The sequence below is a fragment of the Gekko japonicus genome, unplaced genomic scaffold (assembly GCF_001447785.1).
Source record: "Gekko japonicus isolate JY-2015 unplaced genomic scaffold, Gekko_japonicus_V1.1 scaffold2542, whole genome shotgun sequence".
NCBI lineage: Eukaryota > Metazoa > Chordata > Lepidosauria > Squamata > Gekkonidae > Gekko > Gekko japonicus.
Genome location: NW_015164733.1, coordinates 193,316 through 210,922, shown reverse-complemented (window position 1 = coordinate 210,922; position 17,607 = coordinate 193,316). Strand labels below are relative to the sequence as shown.

General features: G+C 59.2%; 1 protein-coding gene across 1 annotated transcript in view; it reads left to right on the top strand.

Moving 5' to 3' along the window:
- ZSWIM8 (zinc finger, SWIM-type containing 8) overlaps nt 1-14,322 on the top strand; it is a gene marked incomplete at its 5' end in the record, with an annotated part of 49,283 nt that extends 34,961 nt beyond the window's left edge. Inside the window, 13 exons of the mRNA XM_015409616.1 lie at nt 901-999; nt 1,158-1,282; nt 2,120-2,354; nt 3,227-3,379; nt 5,314-5,536; nt 5,897-6,186; nt 7,085-7,308; nt 7,808-8,290; nt 11,234-11,402; nt 12,154-12,327; nt 12,618-12,737; nt 13,362-13,540; nt 14,055-14,322. Coding sequence (XP_015265102.1) covers nt 901-999; nt 1,158-1,282; nt 2,120-2,354; nt 3,227-3,379; nt 5,314-5,536; nt 5,897-6,186; nt 7,085-7,308; nt 7,808-8,290; nt 11,234-11,402; nt 12,154-12,327; nt 12,618-12,737; nt 13,362-13,540; nt 14,055-14,258 — 2,678 coding nt within the window. The remainder of the gene's footprint in view (nt 1-900; nt 1,000-1,157; nt 1,283-2,119; nt 2,355-3,226; nt 3,380-5,313; nt 5,537-5,896; nt 6,187-7,084; nt 7,309-7,807; nt 8,291-11,233; nt 11,403-12,153; nt 12,328-12,617; nt 12,738-13,361; nt 13,541-14,054) is intronic.
- Nucleotides 14,323-17,607: the final 3,285 nt, after the last annotated feature.

Sequence of the window (17,607 nt, the reverse complement as noted above, 5' to 3'; positions counted from 1 at the left end):
TGCCAAAGCGCCCCCCTACTCCACTGAGGTGGAGAAAAGTCACTCTTTGCCGTGGGGAAAATACGCTGGGGGGAGGAGGACACGAACAACCAGAAGGATACTGGCACTGTCCTGGGGATTGCTGGCAAAAATGGAACTTGGCTTGGCTCTCCCTCTGTTGAGGGGGGGGGGGGCTTCCCTGAGCGTTTGGGCTAATCTCTGGGGGAATGCTGATTGGGTCTCATCTCTGGAAACTTCCTTGAGTCCTGATGGCCCTGCTCCCTGCAGAACGCCCACCACAGGTTCTGTCCAGGTAAATCCCCAGATCTGGTGTCCAGTTCCGTGGTAGCTCTAACCAAGGCACTGGAAGAGCAGGCAGCCTCTTTCTTTTTTTGGGGGGAGTGGGGTGTCTTGTGCTTCCATTTTGGGCCCCCGGCCTGGCCGCAAGGATCCTTCCCCGTTGGCAAAATGCCTCACCCCTTCGTAGTCTGCAAGTACCAAACATCACAAAGGGAAGGGGGCTCCCGGCCATTTTTCATGGCCACCTTAGAACACATTTGGTCGTGGTCCCATCAGGCTGCTTGACGTACGTGGAAATCTAAAATGAAACCCAAGTTTTGCCTGAGGTCAGTTTAACTGAGTTTAGAGACGAAAACTTTGCGTGCTGTTTTGGAAGGCCGCAGAGGGGATTCTGCTCCCCGAGAGGATTCTTGCACGCTGGCCTGGCTCAGAGGCAGAGCGGCTGCTCGGTCCCGGGTTCAGTCCCCAGCACTGCCGGTTAAAGGAGGATCTGGCAGGAGGTGCTGTGGGAGGGAGACCCTCTTCCCCTGCTTAGACCCCGGAATGCTGCTGCCAGCCTGAGTCGCCGGGAGGGACCTTGATGGGCTGACCAGGGGTCTCTCTTCTCCCCCCCACCCCCAGTGGTTTCTCCGACAGGATCCCGACCGCCGAGCCGCAACTGGAACAACGAGATGCCCGGAGACGAGGAGCTGGGCTTCGAGGCAGCCGTGGCCGCGCTTGGTGAGTGCTCCGCTTCACTTCCCCCCGCTGAGACGGCCCGGCTGCCCAGTGCAGCTGGGCTCAGTCTTCTCCACCCCTCCCCGGATGCCGCTGCTCCAGCTGTGGGTGGCGCCGAGTCCGCGGGTGTGCTGATGGGCATTCTCCCCTCTGCCTTCCAGGCATGAAGACCACCGTGAGCGAAGCAGAGCACCCGCTGCTGTGCGAAGGCACCCGGCGGGAGAAGGGCGAGCTGGCCGGGGTCCTCATGATCACCTACAAGGACGACCAGTCGAAGCTGAAGAAAGTAGGTCTCTTGGTGGGGGGAGCTCAGAGCTGGATGGCCTCTTGGGACCCCCCCCCCCCTTTCTTTGTTTAACTCGCTTTTTCACAACCAGGTTCGTTTGGGGAAAGACTGGCTTTGTTTTGAGAGTTCATAGCCTGTTTGTGTGTGTGGAGGGGGAGCTGCCCTCTGGTCCTTCCCCCCTTCCCCAAATTTGCCTCTTGGAAGAAGAAGTGTCTGTCCTTGTGTGTCAGAGCTGTCTGCTGTCAGGGTGCCTCGGGGGCTGAGCTGGAAGGTGCTGGACGTCCGGTCTCCCAGGCTTCCTGGCAGTTGCAAACATTCCTAGAGTGTCCAGGCCTCCGAGGTCAGGCCTGCGATCTCCCCCCCCGCCCGCCCCTGAACTCTCCCTTCTGTGCCAGGGGCACCATTCGGCGAGCGGGGGCCACTTGAGGACTTCCGGGGGAAAGGTCCCCGTGGGCGGGGCCTGTACCAAGGACTCCTAGGCGGTGGGTTGATAACGGGCTCAGGGGAGGGTGCCGGGGGGGGGGGGGTTGGCCTTGCAAGTCCCTCCAGTGTGGACTCCCACGAGGCCTTCGGGAACGTCAGGAATCTGCCTTTGAGGAAAGGGGGAAGAGCACACGCCTGCGTGGCTGAACTCCGCGTGGAGCTTTGCTGCGATGTCTTGACTGGCGTTCTTTTTTCCAGGGGGGTATCTTTGGACTGTAGCAAACTGGGTGCGCTAAAAGGGGGAGCCCGTGCAGGCCGGAAGCCGTGTCCCCTGCTGCTTCCCCTCTTCCTTTGTCTCCTGGGGACTCCCCATGAAAGATTCTGATTCCCCCCCCCCTTTCTCCTGCTCCAAAGATCTTGGATAAGCTGTTAGACCGAGAGAGTCAAACGCACAAGCCTCAGACGCTGAGTTCCTTCTACTCATCCAGCAAGCCGGCGGTGGCCAATCAGAAATCTCCTTCCAAGCACGCCAGCCAATCGGCTGCGCCCATTCAGCATCTCCCGGGGACACCTGTGGCGCAACAGGCAGGAGTGGCCCCCGCGGTCCAGAGCAGCCCCTCGGAAGCCTTCCTAGAGAAGAGCACTCAAGGTACGACAGCCCCAGGGGCTGTGTCACCGGGGGGGGGGGGGCGTTAGGGTCAGTTTCCCCCTGAATCTGGATATTTGCTTCAGTCTGATCTGTTCCTGAACGTCTTTCCCGTGACATTGTTAAAATGTAATTTGGGGGGGGGGGCTCCATACAAACAGCAACAAGTGACCTGAATCCCCCTCACCTTCAGGGAACGGTTTGCAGGCGGGAGTGTGTGTGTGTGCGCCCCTTCTCGGTCTTCCTTCACTTCAGGAAACAGTGTTGGCACCTCTGGAATGCCCCCTGTTCTGCCCGCCGGGGTCTCCTCCCTCCCTCCCTCCCTCCCACCCTCTAAGAACCCGGCGTGCCCCCTGGGAATCGTCTCCCCTCCTCCTCCGCCTGTCTGTTGACTCCCCAGAGAGTGCTTGTCCTGGCCAGACTCCTCGGCACTTTGGAGGGGAAGGCTCATCGCATGTTCACCTTATTCCAAACACATCTGCCCCATCCCGTGGGTCAGATCAGCACCAGTGCACATCTCCTTCTGCAGTATCCTTTGTAGCCTGGCCTCAAAAGGCGTTCTGTTTCAGCATGTTCACTTTGAGAGAGATGTGTGTGTGTGTATCTCTATGATGTAGTCGCCTATCTACTTGCTGACAGGAATCCAAAAAGAACTCCAGCAGTTGCAAAAAAAAATGTCACTCGTTTTGTCTGTTGGGTGGTAAGGGACGAACGACCACTATTCCCTGCTCCTGATCGATGTCTCCTGGCGCCTCTGTGGGCTGAAGGGGAAGGGGGAGCCCCGGGTGGGCAGGATGTTCAGCTTTGAAATGCCCCCGCTTTCCTGCCCCACTTGTTTCTTCCCTTTAACTTGCCTCTTCCTTTCAATTTCGCAGAGACCCCTCAGAGGTCCCCTTGCGACCCGCCTGCGGAGTCCAGCGTCTTGAAACAAGAAGGGAAAGTCCCCAGCCGCCTGGCCCTGGGGAACCGAGGCGGCTACAATGGCCGGTGCTGGGGCTCACCAGTCAGACAGAAGAAGAAGCATACGGGTGAGCTCAGGTGGACTCGCCTGCCGCCATAGTTCCCTCTAAGCTGAGTTGGTGTGAGCCAGCTCACAGTTTTTTAGCTTCCGGCTCACACGTTTTTGCCTTAGCTCAGGAAGGATGGCTCCAGAGCAAGCTAATTTATGCAGCAGCCAAATCGCTCGCTCACAACTTTAATGCCAGGAGCTCACAAAGGAGAATTTTTGCTCACAAGACTACACAGCTTAGAGGGAACATTGCCTGCCGCCCTGCTCGGTTGGCTCAGTTGTCCAGAGGGCTCGGTGGTTTGCTCCGTGGGAATTGGCCAGATGCATTTGCACCGTCTTCCCGAGTGGCTCAATGTGCTGATGGGTTGGTGTCTCTTCCGAATTTCAGCCCGCGAGCGGCCTGTCCCTCCAGCCGAGCGGGCCTTTTCCCTCGCAGGCTCGCTCTGCTCCCCTCCCCCCCCTCGTCTGAGCAGCTGGGCTGGTCCTCCGCCCTGCCCGCCCCGCTTGAGAGGCCTTAATGCAGGCCAGCGGAGCAGTGGGGAAAACGTGTTGACATTTTCTTTTGGGTTCATCCAGTTCTTTGGTTTTGACCGTCTGAGCTGGTACCAAACTGTTATTGACTTTTAAAAACTAATTTGGCTCGGCCACTCAGGTGGGCCTTCATAGTGTTGGGCTCTTGGCTGCCCTGTTACCGGGGGCCACATCCTGTGGGAGAACACAGCCATTTACTGGGCAGTGGCTAGTTAATAATGGGCCCCCTCGGCAGCGCTGGTCCAGTGGTCCCTCTAAGCTGAGTGAGTGTGAGCTAGCTCACAGTTTTTTAGCTTCCGGCTCACACGTTTTTGCCTCCGCTCGGGAAGGATGGCTCCAGAGCAAGCTAATTTATGCAGTAGCCAAATGGCTCACTCACAACTCGGATGCCAGGAACTCACAAAGTTGAACTTTTGCTCACAAGACTCCACACCTTAGAGGGAACATCATTTGCAGCCTCTGACCGTAAGGGAAGTATCTATTTCACATGAGTTTGGGTACGAGAGAGGCCCGCTGTCATGGCTCTGTGGAAGACGAGTAAGAAGAGTAGGTTTTTATACCCCACTTTTGTCTAACCGAAGGCGCCTCAGAGCAGCTTCCAGTTGCCTTCCCTTCCCCTCCCCACAGCGGGCCCCTTGCGAGGCGGGCGGTGGGGCTGAGAGAGTTCCGAGAGAACCGGGACTGGCCCAAGGTCACCCCGCAGACCTCCTGTGGCGCGGGGGGGGGGGGGGGGATCAAACCTTTGGGTTACCCAGATGAGAGTCTGCTGCTCTCAACAGCTCTTTCACCCCACTGGCTCTCACACATGCATGATAAGAGAAATGCGCATGGGAGCCGTAAGCCAGAGAGACCCAGTTTTTGGCCACCGAGCCTATTAGGGATGAGTAGAATAAAAATAAAGCCAGCCTACTGCCCCTCGTAGAAGAGCCTCCCCAGCCTGAGAAGAGCCTCCCCCTGCACAGGGATGTGGCTGGCTTCCTCCTTGTCCTCCGGTCCCCCTGCCTCAGTTGACGAGAAGAGCCACCGACTGCCCCGTTCCTCCCCCCCCCCTGTGCTGGAGCTGGGGGAAGGAACGGGGCCCTTGGAGGCGTTTGGCTCGTTACTCCCCAGGACCTTTTAGTGGCATAACGACCACCTCGTGGCAACAGCAGGTCATCTCACCTTTGGGAGAGCCGGTTCCTGAGCTGGCGTGCTTCCCTCTGTGTAAGCCACCCTCCGAGAAAGGTGGCGCATACATTTAGTAAAAGCAGGGGCCACCCAGTTTGTGGCCTGCCTCGTTGAAGGCGGGCAGCTTTCCGGGAGCTCTCCCTGCCTCTGGGCAAGCGAGACGGTGTTCTTCACTCTCCGGCAAGGGACGGTGTGACGCTCCCAGTGGGTGGCCGCGATCCCGGGCCACGCCTGCTGAGGCCTCCTCTGTTTCAGGAATGGCCAGCATTGACAGCAGCGCCCCCGAAACCACCTCGGACAGCTCCCCGACCCTCAGCCGGCGGCCCCTGCGTGGCGGGTGGGCGGCCACCTCCTGGGGCAGAGGACAGGACAGCGACAGCATCAGCAGCTCGTCCAGCGACTCGCTGGGCTCCTCCTCCTCCAGCGGGAGCCGGAGAGCCAGTGGAGGGGCACGCGCCAAGACCGTGGAAGTCGGCAGGTAGAGGAGCGGGGGGGGGGCTTCCAGGCTGGGAGCCGGCGGGGGCTGGAGTTGCCTCCGTCGTTGTCGGAGGGGCCGTGAAGAGGAGGCGGGCTTGGGGGGGGGGCTTGGGGTATGCGTGGTGGGCTGCCCTGTCTCTCGTTCGCTTTCCCCGCCTTGCCCCTCTGCAGACTTGGCCAAGAACACCTTCCTATCGCGGAGAGCAAACTGCCCTCCCTCGGTGCCTCTCTGTCTTTGGAGCCGAGGCAGAGCCTGGGCCGCGGGACCTTCTGTCCCTCGTTTGGGCACTGAGTGGGAGAGTGGAGGTTTCAGTCCCTCTCTTGCGTCTCTCTCTCTCTCTCTCTTCCCGGTCCCTTCCAGATACAAGGGCAGGAGGCCCGAGAGCCATGCCCCCCACGTCCCTAACCAGCCCTCCGAAGCTGCTGCACACTTCTACTTTGAGCTGGCCAAGTCGGTCCTCGTCAAGGCCGGGGGCAACAGCAGCACGTCCATCTTCACCCACCCGTCCTCCAGCGGGGGCCACCAGGGGCCCCACCGCAACCTCCACCTCTGCGCCTTCGAGATCGGGCTCTACGCCCTGGGCCTGCACAACTTTGTCTCCCCCAACTGGCTCTCTCGGACGTACTCTTCCCACGTCTCTTGGATCACGGGTGAGAGCAGGGGCTGGGCTGGGGGGGGCTCCAGACCATGGACCATCGGGAGATCTGCCCTCCTCCTGTAGCTGCCGAGGGCCAGGAGCTCACGGCCGGCACAGTCCGTACAGCCCAGGGGAAGGTGATGGGCGGGGAGAGCTTTGGGCGATGCTTGGCCATGGGCTTGGAGGACCAGGAGGCCGGCCCTGATTGATCTTCAACATTGGTCCTCCTGTCCCCTCCTCCCACCACCGTGGAGCACACCGAAGGCAGCTCGTGAAAGTCACGTGGCTCTTCCAGTTGTGCAGACGGGGAGGGGAAAGAGAGGAGGGCTCCTCAGACGGGAGTCATAATGCTCCATTCCTTGGCGCACTGGGGCTGGGCCCCGGGGCCTTCTTTCCGCCTGCCCCCCTCTCGGTCCCTTGCACCCGGGTGTGGGGGGGAGACCCCGGTCCTCTTGGCTCTTTGGAAGTCGTTGCTCTTGCACAAGTGGAGATGTCTGGCGGAGGAATGCTCCCGGCAGGGAAAGGCCCGGGAGTCCCAGGTCTGGCTTGAGGCCGAGTCTCTCTCGGAGGGCATCTCCGCCGTCAGTGTTCCGCTAGACGTTCCGTGCCCCTGGCTTCCCTGATGCTTGTGAGAGAGGCTCTTTGCAAGGGCTGCTGCTCTGTGCGCAGTTTCCCCCCCAGCTGCCCTTCTCTGCCGGTCTCATTCCAGGCTTGCAAAAGCCAAGCAGTGTGCCGGGCCTTGCCACTAGATGAGAAACCGCTGGCCTGGAAGGGAGCCGCAGAGGGATCCTTTCCGTGGTCACCCACAGCTCCCATTGCCTCTGCACGTTCTCCTCATGACTGGAAGGGTGGAAGCCGCCCGATAGCACAGCGGATGCACTGTTGAAGCTGTTCCCCTCCCTCCGCCCCAGGGCAAGCCATGGAGATTGGCAGCGCGGCCTTGAACATCCTGGTGGAGTGCTGGGACGGGCACCTGACCCCACCGGAGGTGGCCTCCCTGGCCGACAGAGCGTCCAGAGCGAGGGATTCCAACATGGTGCGTGCAGCCGCTGAGCTGGCGCTGAGCTGCTTACCCCACGCCCACGCCTTGAACCCAAACGAGATCCAGAGAGCGCTGGTCCAGTGCAAGGAGCAGGTGAGCGGCCCAGAGGTCCTCAGGCCTGAGTCCTTCCAGACAGGCCTCTTGGGGGGGGGCGGGGGCGGGGGGGGCCCCTGGCTCTGATCCCCTCTCCTGTAAGTGCACGCAGGTGTTTGGTCTCGCCTTTCAAGCTGCTTCCAGGAAGTGGCCGTGGCTCTGTGGGGGAGGCTCTGCTTTGTTCCAGGTTCAAACCTTGGCAGTGGCCCTCCAGGGTCTCAGGCAGAGTAGGCAGTCCTGAGCTGGGTGGGCCAAGAGTCAGGTTCAGGATTCGGCAGCTGCGTGCGCGTCGCATGGGTCCCAGCTGTGGAGAGCTGGGCTGTGTGGTCTTTACAGAGCTCCATTAATGCACATGGCAGTTCGGAGTGTCACGCAGCAGAAAGACCCAGGCCAGGTCGCCCGTCCCAAGAAGTTCAGAGTTAAACTTCAGCTGTGGCAAGAGAAGGGAGGTGGCGAATCGGCTCTCCTTCCTAACCGTCTGTCCTCTTTACTCCCGCAGGACAATCTGATGCTGGAGAAGGCTTGCATGGCGGTGGAGGAGGCGGCCAAGGGGGGCGGGGTCTATCCGGAGGTTCTCTTTGAAGTGGCTCACCAATGGTACTGGCTGTACGAGCAGACTGTGGGCGGGACTCTCGCCCAGCGGGAAGGAGCCACGGGCTGCAGTGTCAGCGGAGCCCGGGCGCCGTGCGAAGCGGTCCGCGGGCTGGCGGACAACAGAGTGACCTCGGAGCCCACCACGGTGACTGTGGCCGCCGCGGTGACTGCCGCGGCAACGGTGGTGCCCGTGATCTCGGTGGGGTCAACGATCTACCAGCAGCACACTATGGCAGGGCCAGCGATGGCTCACGCGCACACCCAGGGGCTGCACCCCTACACCACCCTCCAGACCCACATCCCGTGCAGCCCTCAGTACATCGGGCACCCGATCCAGCACATGCCACGTCCGGCTGTCTTCCCCGTGCCCGGCTCGGCTTATCCCCAAGTGAGTAACAGACTGAGTTTTCCTCCCCCCTCCCTGTCTCTGGAGGTAGCCTGGGCCAGCCCCCCGGCCGTTCTGAGCCCACCGGCCCCTTTGGAATCCCGACATGGTGGGGTGGGCTCAGCCACAAAACGGCTGCAGCAGGAGGCAGAGCCAGCCACAGAATTTCAGGGCGTGAGGTCCTGTTGCCGTCATGCATACCTCTAATAGTAACTCTTCCATATTTCCAGCAGACGGTCTCTTTCACAGGATGCCTTTTGATCTCTCCCCCCCCCCCCCCTCCCCCCCCTTTTTTTTTTTTACTTATTAGTTTTGAGCAGATGACTAAAATATAGAAAAAACTAGACTCCATTTGATTGGCTGCGAAAATCTATCACAGCTGCATAAAATTCTGCAGGTAAAAGAGTGATAGGTTTGCTGTTATCGTCTAATAAAAGAGGTAACTTCTCCATATGATCTATATTTTGGGGCAAACGGAGAATTAAAAGGTTTCTTGGCTCAGAAAAGTAACTGCATTCAAAAATCATGTGACAAGGGGAGTGTCTACACTACTAGCTCCACAGTCACATACTCTGTCAGAGTCTGGTCTGGTCTCGTAAGACACCTCCCTCGCAAAACCCTCGGTGGCCGGGCATTAAGGTGTGACAACACAAAGGCACGGCTACAGCGAGGAGCAATCAAATATGAGCAGCAATTGGGATGCTCTCCAGGTAGACGAATGCCAGCAAATTGAGTAGAACAAACTTGTTGTGCTCTACAGATTGTACTGTTATACTCGTACTTAAATAGACATTTCTTAATCGTTCTTATGGCTTTCTGTCTGGATAAAGGGAGTCCAAGGAAAGATTGAGGAGCGGTGGTTGTTGCTCAACACGTTTATCCCCGTGGGAAACATACGAGTCCTCTCTAACAGATCAGCCAATATAATAATGCCCCTATATAAATCAATGGTGAGACCTCATTTGGAATACTGTGTGCAGTTCTGGGCACCACACCTTAAAAAGGATATTATAGCTTTGGAAAAAGTGCAGAAAAGGGCAACTCGAATGATAAAAGGGTTGGAACACTTTCCCTATGAGGAAAGGTTAAAGCGCTTAGGGCTCTTTAGCTTGGAGAAAAGACGACTGAGGGGTGACATGATCGAGGTTTATAAGATTATGCATGGGAAAGAGCAGGTAAAGAAAGAGGTACTTTTCTCCCTTTCTCACAATACAAGAACTCGTGGGCACTCCATGAAACTGCAGAGCGGTCGGGTTAGAACGGATAAAAGAAAGTACTTCTTCACCCAAAGAGTGATTAACACATGGAATTCACTGCCACAGGAAGTGGTGGGGGCTACAAGCATGGACGGCTTCAAAAGGGAATTAGATAAGCATATGGAGCAGAGGTCCATCAGTGGCTATTAGCCACAAGGTATAGCTAGGGGCTCTGGGGCAAGTGATGCTCTGTCTTCTTGGTGCTTGGGGGGGGGGGGGTCAACAGTGGGAGGGCTTCTAATGTCCTGGCCCCACTGCTGGACCTCCTGATGGCACTGGTATTTCTGGCCACTGTGTGACACAGAGTGTTGGACTGGATGGGCCTTTGGCCTGATCCAACATTGGCGTCTCTAAGCCGAGTTAGCCCTCTTGGGTGTCGGTCACAGTGTTCCCTCTAAGCTGAGTTAAGTGTGAGCTAGCTCACAGTTTTCTAGCCTCCGGTTCACACGTTTTCCTCTTAGCTAAGGAAGGGATGGGTTTCCAGGGCAAACTAATTTATGCAGTAGCCAGATCGCTCGCTCACAACTTTAATGCCAGTAACTCACAAAGTAGGATTTTTGCTCACTAGACTCCACAGCTTAGAGGGAACATTGGTGTCGGAGTGTATTATTTTGACTTCAAAGGGAAAAGTCTTCCACCGGGACCGAGCTTCAAGGGGTGGTTGTCCCAATTCAGCTCAGGGGGCTACTCTTGCTACGCAGTTTGGAACGGAGGAATGCAAGAAGAATGGAATCCAAGGACTCCCCTGTTTTTCCAATCCAGATCCCAGGCCCATGGAAGCTTTCCACGGCCACCTTGGCGGTGGGCAGTGTGGTGGCAGCTGGGTGTTGCTGAGAGGGGCCCTTTAGGCTTCACGGCGAAGCAGCGTCCCCGCTGGGCATCAGCCCCGCCCGGCCACGCCCACTTTTGAAAAGCACTCGGGGGGGGCACCAGGAAAGGGGCTGATGGGCACCCTGGTTGTGGCAAGTCAAGGTGTTTGGGCCGGGGCCAACGTTCCCTCTAAGCTGTCGAGTCTTGTGAACAAAAATTCTACTTTTTGAGCTACTGGCATTAAAGTTGTGAGTGAGCAATTTGGCCACTGAATAAATTAGTTTGCTTTGGAGCCCCATCCTTCCTGAGCTGAGACAAAAATGTGTGAGCCGGAGGCTAAAAAACTGTGAGCTATCTCACACTAACTCAGCTTAGAGGGAACAGTGGCTGGGGCAATCAGTGAGCAGAGCCCAGGCTTGAGGTCCGGACTGTCCCAGGTTGGATCCCCGGAGCCTCCAGGTTGGGTTCTCGGGTTGCACAGCCGGCGTTCTCCCTGATCCCGAGCAGGAGGGCTTGCAGGCCTCGGTAGATGTGCCCTGCCCCTGGCGGAATGAAGTTCTGAGGGGGCCGCTTCTGTTTTTTGACCCCGGAAGTCCCTTGAACACTTCAGATGACAAGGTGCAGGGTGTGGGGGAGGGAACTCTGTGTGGAGCCCTCCCGTGGGAGCCTGGGTCTGGCCGTGTCCCCTTCCCCTGCCGGCCTGCTGCGGAGGGCCCCGGGCAGACGGAGCGGGGGTTGTGCCGCCACCGCATCGTGCGTCATCTTCTTTGAACAAGCCTTTGAGTATGAGAAGCATGTGGGCCGTCAAGTGGGACCGGGTCTGTCTTGCGTTTGGGGCATTTCCGGATCAGCCTGACCTTGTGCTCCTCTTCCTGTCCAGGGGGTCCACCCAGCATTCATTGGGGCACAGTACCCCTACTCGGTCGCCACCCCGTCTTTGGCGGCGACAGCGGTGTCGTTTCCCGGAGTGCCTGTCCCCTCCATGACCCAGATTGCCGTGCATCCCTACCATGCCGAGACGGGGCTCTCGCTGTCTTCGAACGTCGCAAGTGAGTGCACCGCTTGGCTTCTCCCCTGTGCCGGCTGAGCAGGAGAAGACAGCAGAGGCGGCCTCTGACCTCAGGGAGGTTTCCAGCTTTGCCCGAGGGCCCCACCGACCTTCCCGGACCGGGGCAGCCTCTGTGCTGCCCGCTCAGCGCTCCGGTGCCAGGAAGGGCTTGCGGTTGGCCAGCTCCCTTGGGGGGCCCCGCCTGGACAGGAAGGCTGGATGGGGGAGGCTGGGAAATGAATACGTAGTCATAGCCTTTCCTTCTTTAAAAAAACCAGATCTTTAAAATGTATTCTTTCATATTGATTATCATCTTCTGGGTCTTCCCGGCTGTCCTGAAACTCAAAAGGGCCGTGGGGGGGTGAGAGCCCCACGAGGGAGCGAATGTTGCTCCGGCCTGGATGGCCCCGGCCTCCTTAGAACTGGGAGGCGAAGCAGGGCTGGCTTTGGACGTGGATGGGGAACCCCTGAGGAAGAAGTCCAGGGTTGCCACCCAGGGGCTGGCCACGGGCAAACCGCCGCGGAGTGTCCCCCCCTGGGGAGGCCACGAGTCAGCTGTGCCTTGAGGGTGCCCCCCGCCACCCCGGTCCTCCTGGGGCTCTCTAAGAGGGCAGTGGGGGGAGAGGACCCAAGGAGCGGCTGCGTGTCCCCACCGTGAGCATTTGCCCGGAGCTGCCGCTTGGGGGCAGAGTGCCGGGGAGAGCCGTGGCCGTGTGACGGGGCCCTTTGATGCCGCCCGCTCTTCTCTCCAGTAGGGAGCGTCCACGCGGCGTCCACCTTCCCGGCAATCCAGGGGACTTCTTTGACGAGCCTGTCTTCTCAGCCCACCCCCCTCATTGCGGGGGGCTTCCCCTCGGAGGAGGAGCAGCACAGCCAGCCCGTCAGCCCCCAGGGCCTGCACTACCTCCACTCGGCCTACCGCGTCGGTAAGGGGCGGGCCACGATCCTCTCTTTCCGCGGGGCATCAGGGCAGGCCCCTGCTGGGTGTGAACTCCCCGCTGTGGCAGGGCTCCCCGGGCAGGAGGGGGTGCCTCAGTCCTGGCGTGCGATGGGGGAGGGAAGGGGCCGGATGGCTGCCCGTCACAGGCAGCCAGGCCCTGCCCTCCGCGGTGGCGTGTGTCTGCCGAGCAAGTGAGGTGAGTCTTGCAGTGGACGGGGGGGGGGGGGCAGGCGTGAACCCGCTCGGCCTGCAGCGCTTTGCGTTCTGTCCTGGCAGGGATGCTGGCCCTGGAGATGCTTGGCCGGAGAGCTCACAATGATCACCCCAACAACTTCTCGCGCAGCCCCCCCTACACGGAAGACGTGAAGTGGCTCCTGGGGCTAGCAGCCAAGTTAGGTAAGGCCCCCGGCAGCGGCACCACACTCTGTGTGTGTGTGCGTGAGCGCTTGAGCGTCCCTGCTGGGGGGGTGGGGGCAGAGGCCCAGGCAAGCGCCTGCTGGGGACCTGAAGCCTGCTTGAACCCCCACTGCTGTCTCCCACCCCATATTTTCCCCACGGTGGATAACTGTCACCCCACACAGTCGTGGCCAGGGTCCAGCCCAAAAGAACGGGTTCGTGTCGCTTTTGGTGCGTAGCTGCAGGCTGGGTGTGCGCCAGAAGAGCAGGCCTGGGAGCCTCCTGAGTAATCTCTCCAGAGGAGGAGTGCAGCTGCAGCTGGACTGGGAGGGGCCACGTGCGAGCATACAGGGGGCTTTTCTTTTTGGTCAGGCGGCACCTGGGGTGAATGTGAGCGGGAAGCAATGGAATCACCCGGGAAGCGGAGAGCTGTGCCCGGCCGGGATGGCTGGGGAGCAGCATGTCGGGGCCGGCCGGCCTGCTGGCCCGGGGTTGCGGCAGAGGGGCTGGTCTTGTGCCCGGGGGGGCGGGGGGGCTTGGACTTCCGGCTCTGGCCGGGCCCTCGGCTGCTCTCCGGGCGACGTTTCCTCCTCCTCCTTCCCCAACTCCCCTCCCTTCCTGCAGGGGTGAACTACGTGCACCAGTTCTGCGTGGGCGCAGCGAAAGGGGTCCTGAGCCCGTTCGTTCTGCAGGAGATCATCATGGAGGCCCTGCAGAGGCTGAACCCAGCCCACGTCCACAACCACCTTCGTACGCCTGCCTTCCACCAGTTGGTGCAGAGGTGCCAGCAGGCATACATACAGGTACGCGTCTCCCTCCCTCCCCCGTTGGGTCGGCTGCCTGCTTCACCAGCTGTCTGGTTCTGTGAACTGTGTATCTCCCTGGAACTCTTCTGAAAGCGTGGCCATGATTACGAAGCCGGCCTGCTTAATGAGAAGCCCAGTTAAGCCAAATGGTGTCCCCGTGGCCTCCGTCACACCTCCTCCCTGTTGGGAGCGGGAGAGGCCTTTTCTCCCCGTGTGCCCTGCCCCCTCTCACACTTCTTGAGTGAAAAGTGAGCGGTGGCCCCTGGGCTTGCCTTGCCACGTGACGCGGGGGGGGGGGGGGCTGACTCTCCACAAAGGCAACCGAGGGGAACGTGCTTGCTTAGAGGGTCCAGGTGCGGGGGCCACTGGATCCAAGTTCCGAAGCACCCGAGAGACCAAGAGGACGTCCAGTGTCTCAGCGCTCCCGCCCGGCTCCCCTGTGGAGCTGTCTGTGGGGGGAGGCGCCCTTCTTCCTTTCAGCCCCCCTTCCCTTCCCTTCCTTCTCCTCTAGTACATCCACCACCGCCTGATCCACCTGACCCCGGCGGACTACGACGACTTTGTGAGCGCCATCCGCAGCGCCCGCAGCGCCTTCTGCCTGACCCCCATGGGCATGATGCAGTTCAACGACATCCTCCAGAACCTGAAGCGCAGCAAGCAGACCAAGGACCTGTGGCAGAGGGTCTCCCTGGAGATGACCACCTTCTCGCCCTGAGGGCTCGGCGGGGGCCGGCCTCTGCCCCCCCCCCGCCAGCGCTCTCTTCACGGCATCCATCCTGTACGGGGGTCGTCTTTCTTTTTAGCTGTTGGAAACCACTGAGTTGATGTATTTATGCCATGACATTCCTCCTCCCCCCGCGCCCGTGGCTGAGCGCCGCCACCCCTTTGTTCTCTCCTCCCCCCCCCCCCCCCAGCCGGTGGAGCCCGAGAAGCTGTTGTGTGAGTGCCAGGGAGTGTGTCCGTGAGGAGAGTGCGTGTGGGGGCGGGGGGGCAAAGGGGGGAGGGCCAGGCTGATATTTTGTCCCGAGCGCTTGGAGAGGCCCCCCCTTCCTCTGTGGAGGCGGCTCGGTAAGCGGCCCGCTGCGGGTGGGCCCGTGTGCACGCGTGTGTGGGGACTGGGTGGCGCCTGTCTTAAAATATTTATTTTGGCATTTATAAATATGTATACTACTTTCTATAAGATTCTACACTCATTCACCTATCACGGGCCAGGAGAGGCCGAGTTTGCTTTCTATGCAGCCGGAGCCCCCCGACCACGCCTTCCTGCAGCACCCGACCAGCCAACCAGCCGGGCTGAAGCTGGGAGACGCCCCCCTCCCCCAGCCAGCCCTTCCTTTGTGTTTGGATGGGTGGAAGCGCCACCAGTCCGTAGGGCTGCCCCTGGGCTGCATAGGGCTGGCTGCTGTGGGTCCGTGGCTGCGGGAAGGCAGGCTTCCTCGGCTTTCCGAGGGGCGGATAGTCACGTTCCCTCCCTTGGCTGGGATTATTAGCTCTCCTGTAATCAATTTCTTATTCCTTGTCTTAGTTTCCTGATTAAAACATCCATTTTCTTAGACAGACTCCTCTCTCCCTCGCTTCTGTAGACTGAGCAGAGCGGAAAAGGCCTCACCTCGGTCTCCTCTTCTCCATTTCATTGTGACAACAACCCAGGCGGAGTGTGTGACTGGCCCAGGGCCACCGAGCGAGCTTCCACGGCGGAGCAGGGATTTGAACCCGGGTCTCCCGGATGTGAGTCCGACACCCGAGTCACAGCATCGCCTTGGCTTTCGGGAGCGGGAGGGGGTTGCTGTTGAAGAGCAGCAAGCCGCCAGGCCTGGGTGAGTCACGCAAGTCGCGTGGCAAGTGAGCGCCTGGTGTGCCGGGCATCCGTGCATCTCTCCTCCGAGGTGAAAGCTGCCCCGGGACGGCCCCGGCCCCCTCCGCCTGCCCAGATGGCCGTAGTTGGTTGGCAGCCCCCTCAGCAGCCCCTTTCCTCAGGTCACTGAGCAAGCAGGGACTCCAGCCAACTTGGCACGCCCAGGTCCTGCTCTCGGCAGCAGGAGGCCAGGGGCTTTCGAAGATCTGCCAGTGCTGGGAACCGTGATTGCCTTCCTGGGCCCGGCCCCAATTCCCACTGTGGGGGGAGTTCCAGAGCGGGGCGATGCATGCAGTCGGCTGGTTTTCTTGTGACTTCTTGTTCAGTGACAGCATAGCTGTTCTGCCTGCAAATTCCAGAGTGGCAGAGGAGAGAAAATCCTCTGTCCCTGTTGGCAGGGGCTTCCCAGCCCACCCCCCGCCCAGGCATCCAGCGGTTAGTCACTGCAGCACACCCACCTTCACGAAGAAGAAGACACAGTTTGGGGTGCGTTTCTCGTTCTTCTCTGCACTTTGGTTTTTCTGATCCTGCTTGCCAGACTTAGGGACCAACAGATGCAGGCAGCATTAACACCCAAGTCGGGGATCCAGGAATATAGTAACCATCAGCACTCCTTTAGTAAGACAGGACTGTTGACATGCCCTCCGAGGAGGAGGCAAGAAGGGTGTAACTGTGGATCACAGAGAAGGCACTTGCAAGGGTTGCCATTCTTCCCTCGCAACTCTTAAGCCAGGCCCTGAGGCAGGAACAGGGCTGAAAGCAGAGGAAGTGTTTTGCGGTCCCCCCCCCCCCCCCCCCCCCCCGCACGGGCCGGTCACCCTCCCGGCACCTCCTTCCACTGGGTTCTTGGTAATCCTCTAAAAGGTCTTTCGGATCTTTGATGAAGGTGCCTTCAAATAACCTTTTGCATTTGCCTCTCCGTTTTGTCTTGTGAACCGAAGTGGGCCGTATGGCCCCTCTGAGTTGTGTGCCCTGGGTCAGTCTGCCCTGTTCCTGGGGGGTGCTTAACCCTTTGCCCTCCCACTCCGCACCGGGGGGCTTCTCGTGATCAAAGTGCACCACACCTCCTTTCTGGTCCGCTCTTGGAGTAGCCGTTCCTCAGACCAGCCTCCGCCCCTGTACAGGTTTGCTTTTCTGTACTCATGGAAGCGAACTGTCTGCTTCGTTCACACTTGTTCCTTATGAAAGACAGGTTGCTTACCTGTAACTGGTGATCTTCGAGTGGTCATCTGTGCATTCACACCCTTGGGATAGTCTGCGCCTGTGCTGACCCTGCTCGGTACCGGTAGCTAGCCAAAGGGATTTTTGTGCCCTCTCCTAGGTCACGTGCCGGGCTCCACTGCGCATGACCAAGGAGGGGCACGCAGATCCCACCAGTTCCTTCTGACCGCCGCCCAACAGCCTTCAAAGAACAAGATGAAGGGCCGAGAGCAGAGGGGAAGGAGGGCGGGTGGTGTGAATGCACAGATGACCACTCGAAGATCACCAGTTACAGGTAAGCAACCTGTCTATCTTCTTCGTGCTTCGTGGTATCTGTGCCTCACAACCTTAGGAGATTAGCAAGCAGTAAACACTTACCTGGAGGAGGGGCCAAGGCCCTACATCTGTGCTGTCTGCAACACCGCTCGACCCACTGCCGTACGACGACTGAATAGCGTGTCAAGGGCGTAGTGCTTCATGAAGGTGCGAGGCGTAGCCCTAGTCGCAGCATTACAGATGTCCTCCAACGATGCACCTCGCAAGAAAGCTGTGGACGTTGCCACTGCGCACGTGGAATGAGCACGAAGCTGTCCTGGGAGCGGCTTCCGCGCCAGCTCATAACACAACTTTATGACTTCCACAATCCATCTGGATAAACATTGCGAGGAAGTCTTCTTCCCTTGACAAGGCAAACTATGAGCTACAAACAGTGCTGGAGACTTACGGAGGGGTTTGGTCCTTCCTAGATAAAACAAGAGCGCTCTCTTAATGTCCAGGGAGTGCAATCTGCGTTCTTCCTCATTGGAGGGAGACGGAAAAAACGTGGGGAAAACTATATCAGAACGTAAATGAAACTCTGACACAACTTTAGGCAAAAAGGAAATGTCCAAAGCCAATGAGACCCCATGAGGGGAAAAACTCAAATACGGAGAATCACAACAAAGGGCAGACAACTCGCTCACTCTGCAAGCAGATGTAATGGCCACCAAAAACACAGTCTTTATCGACA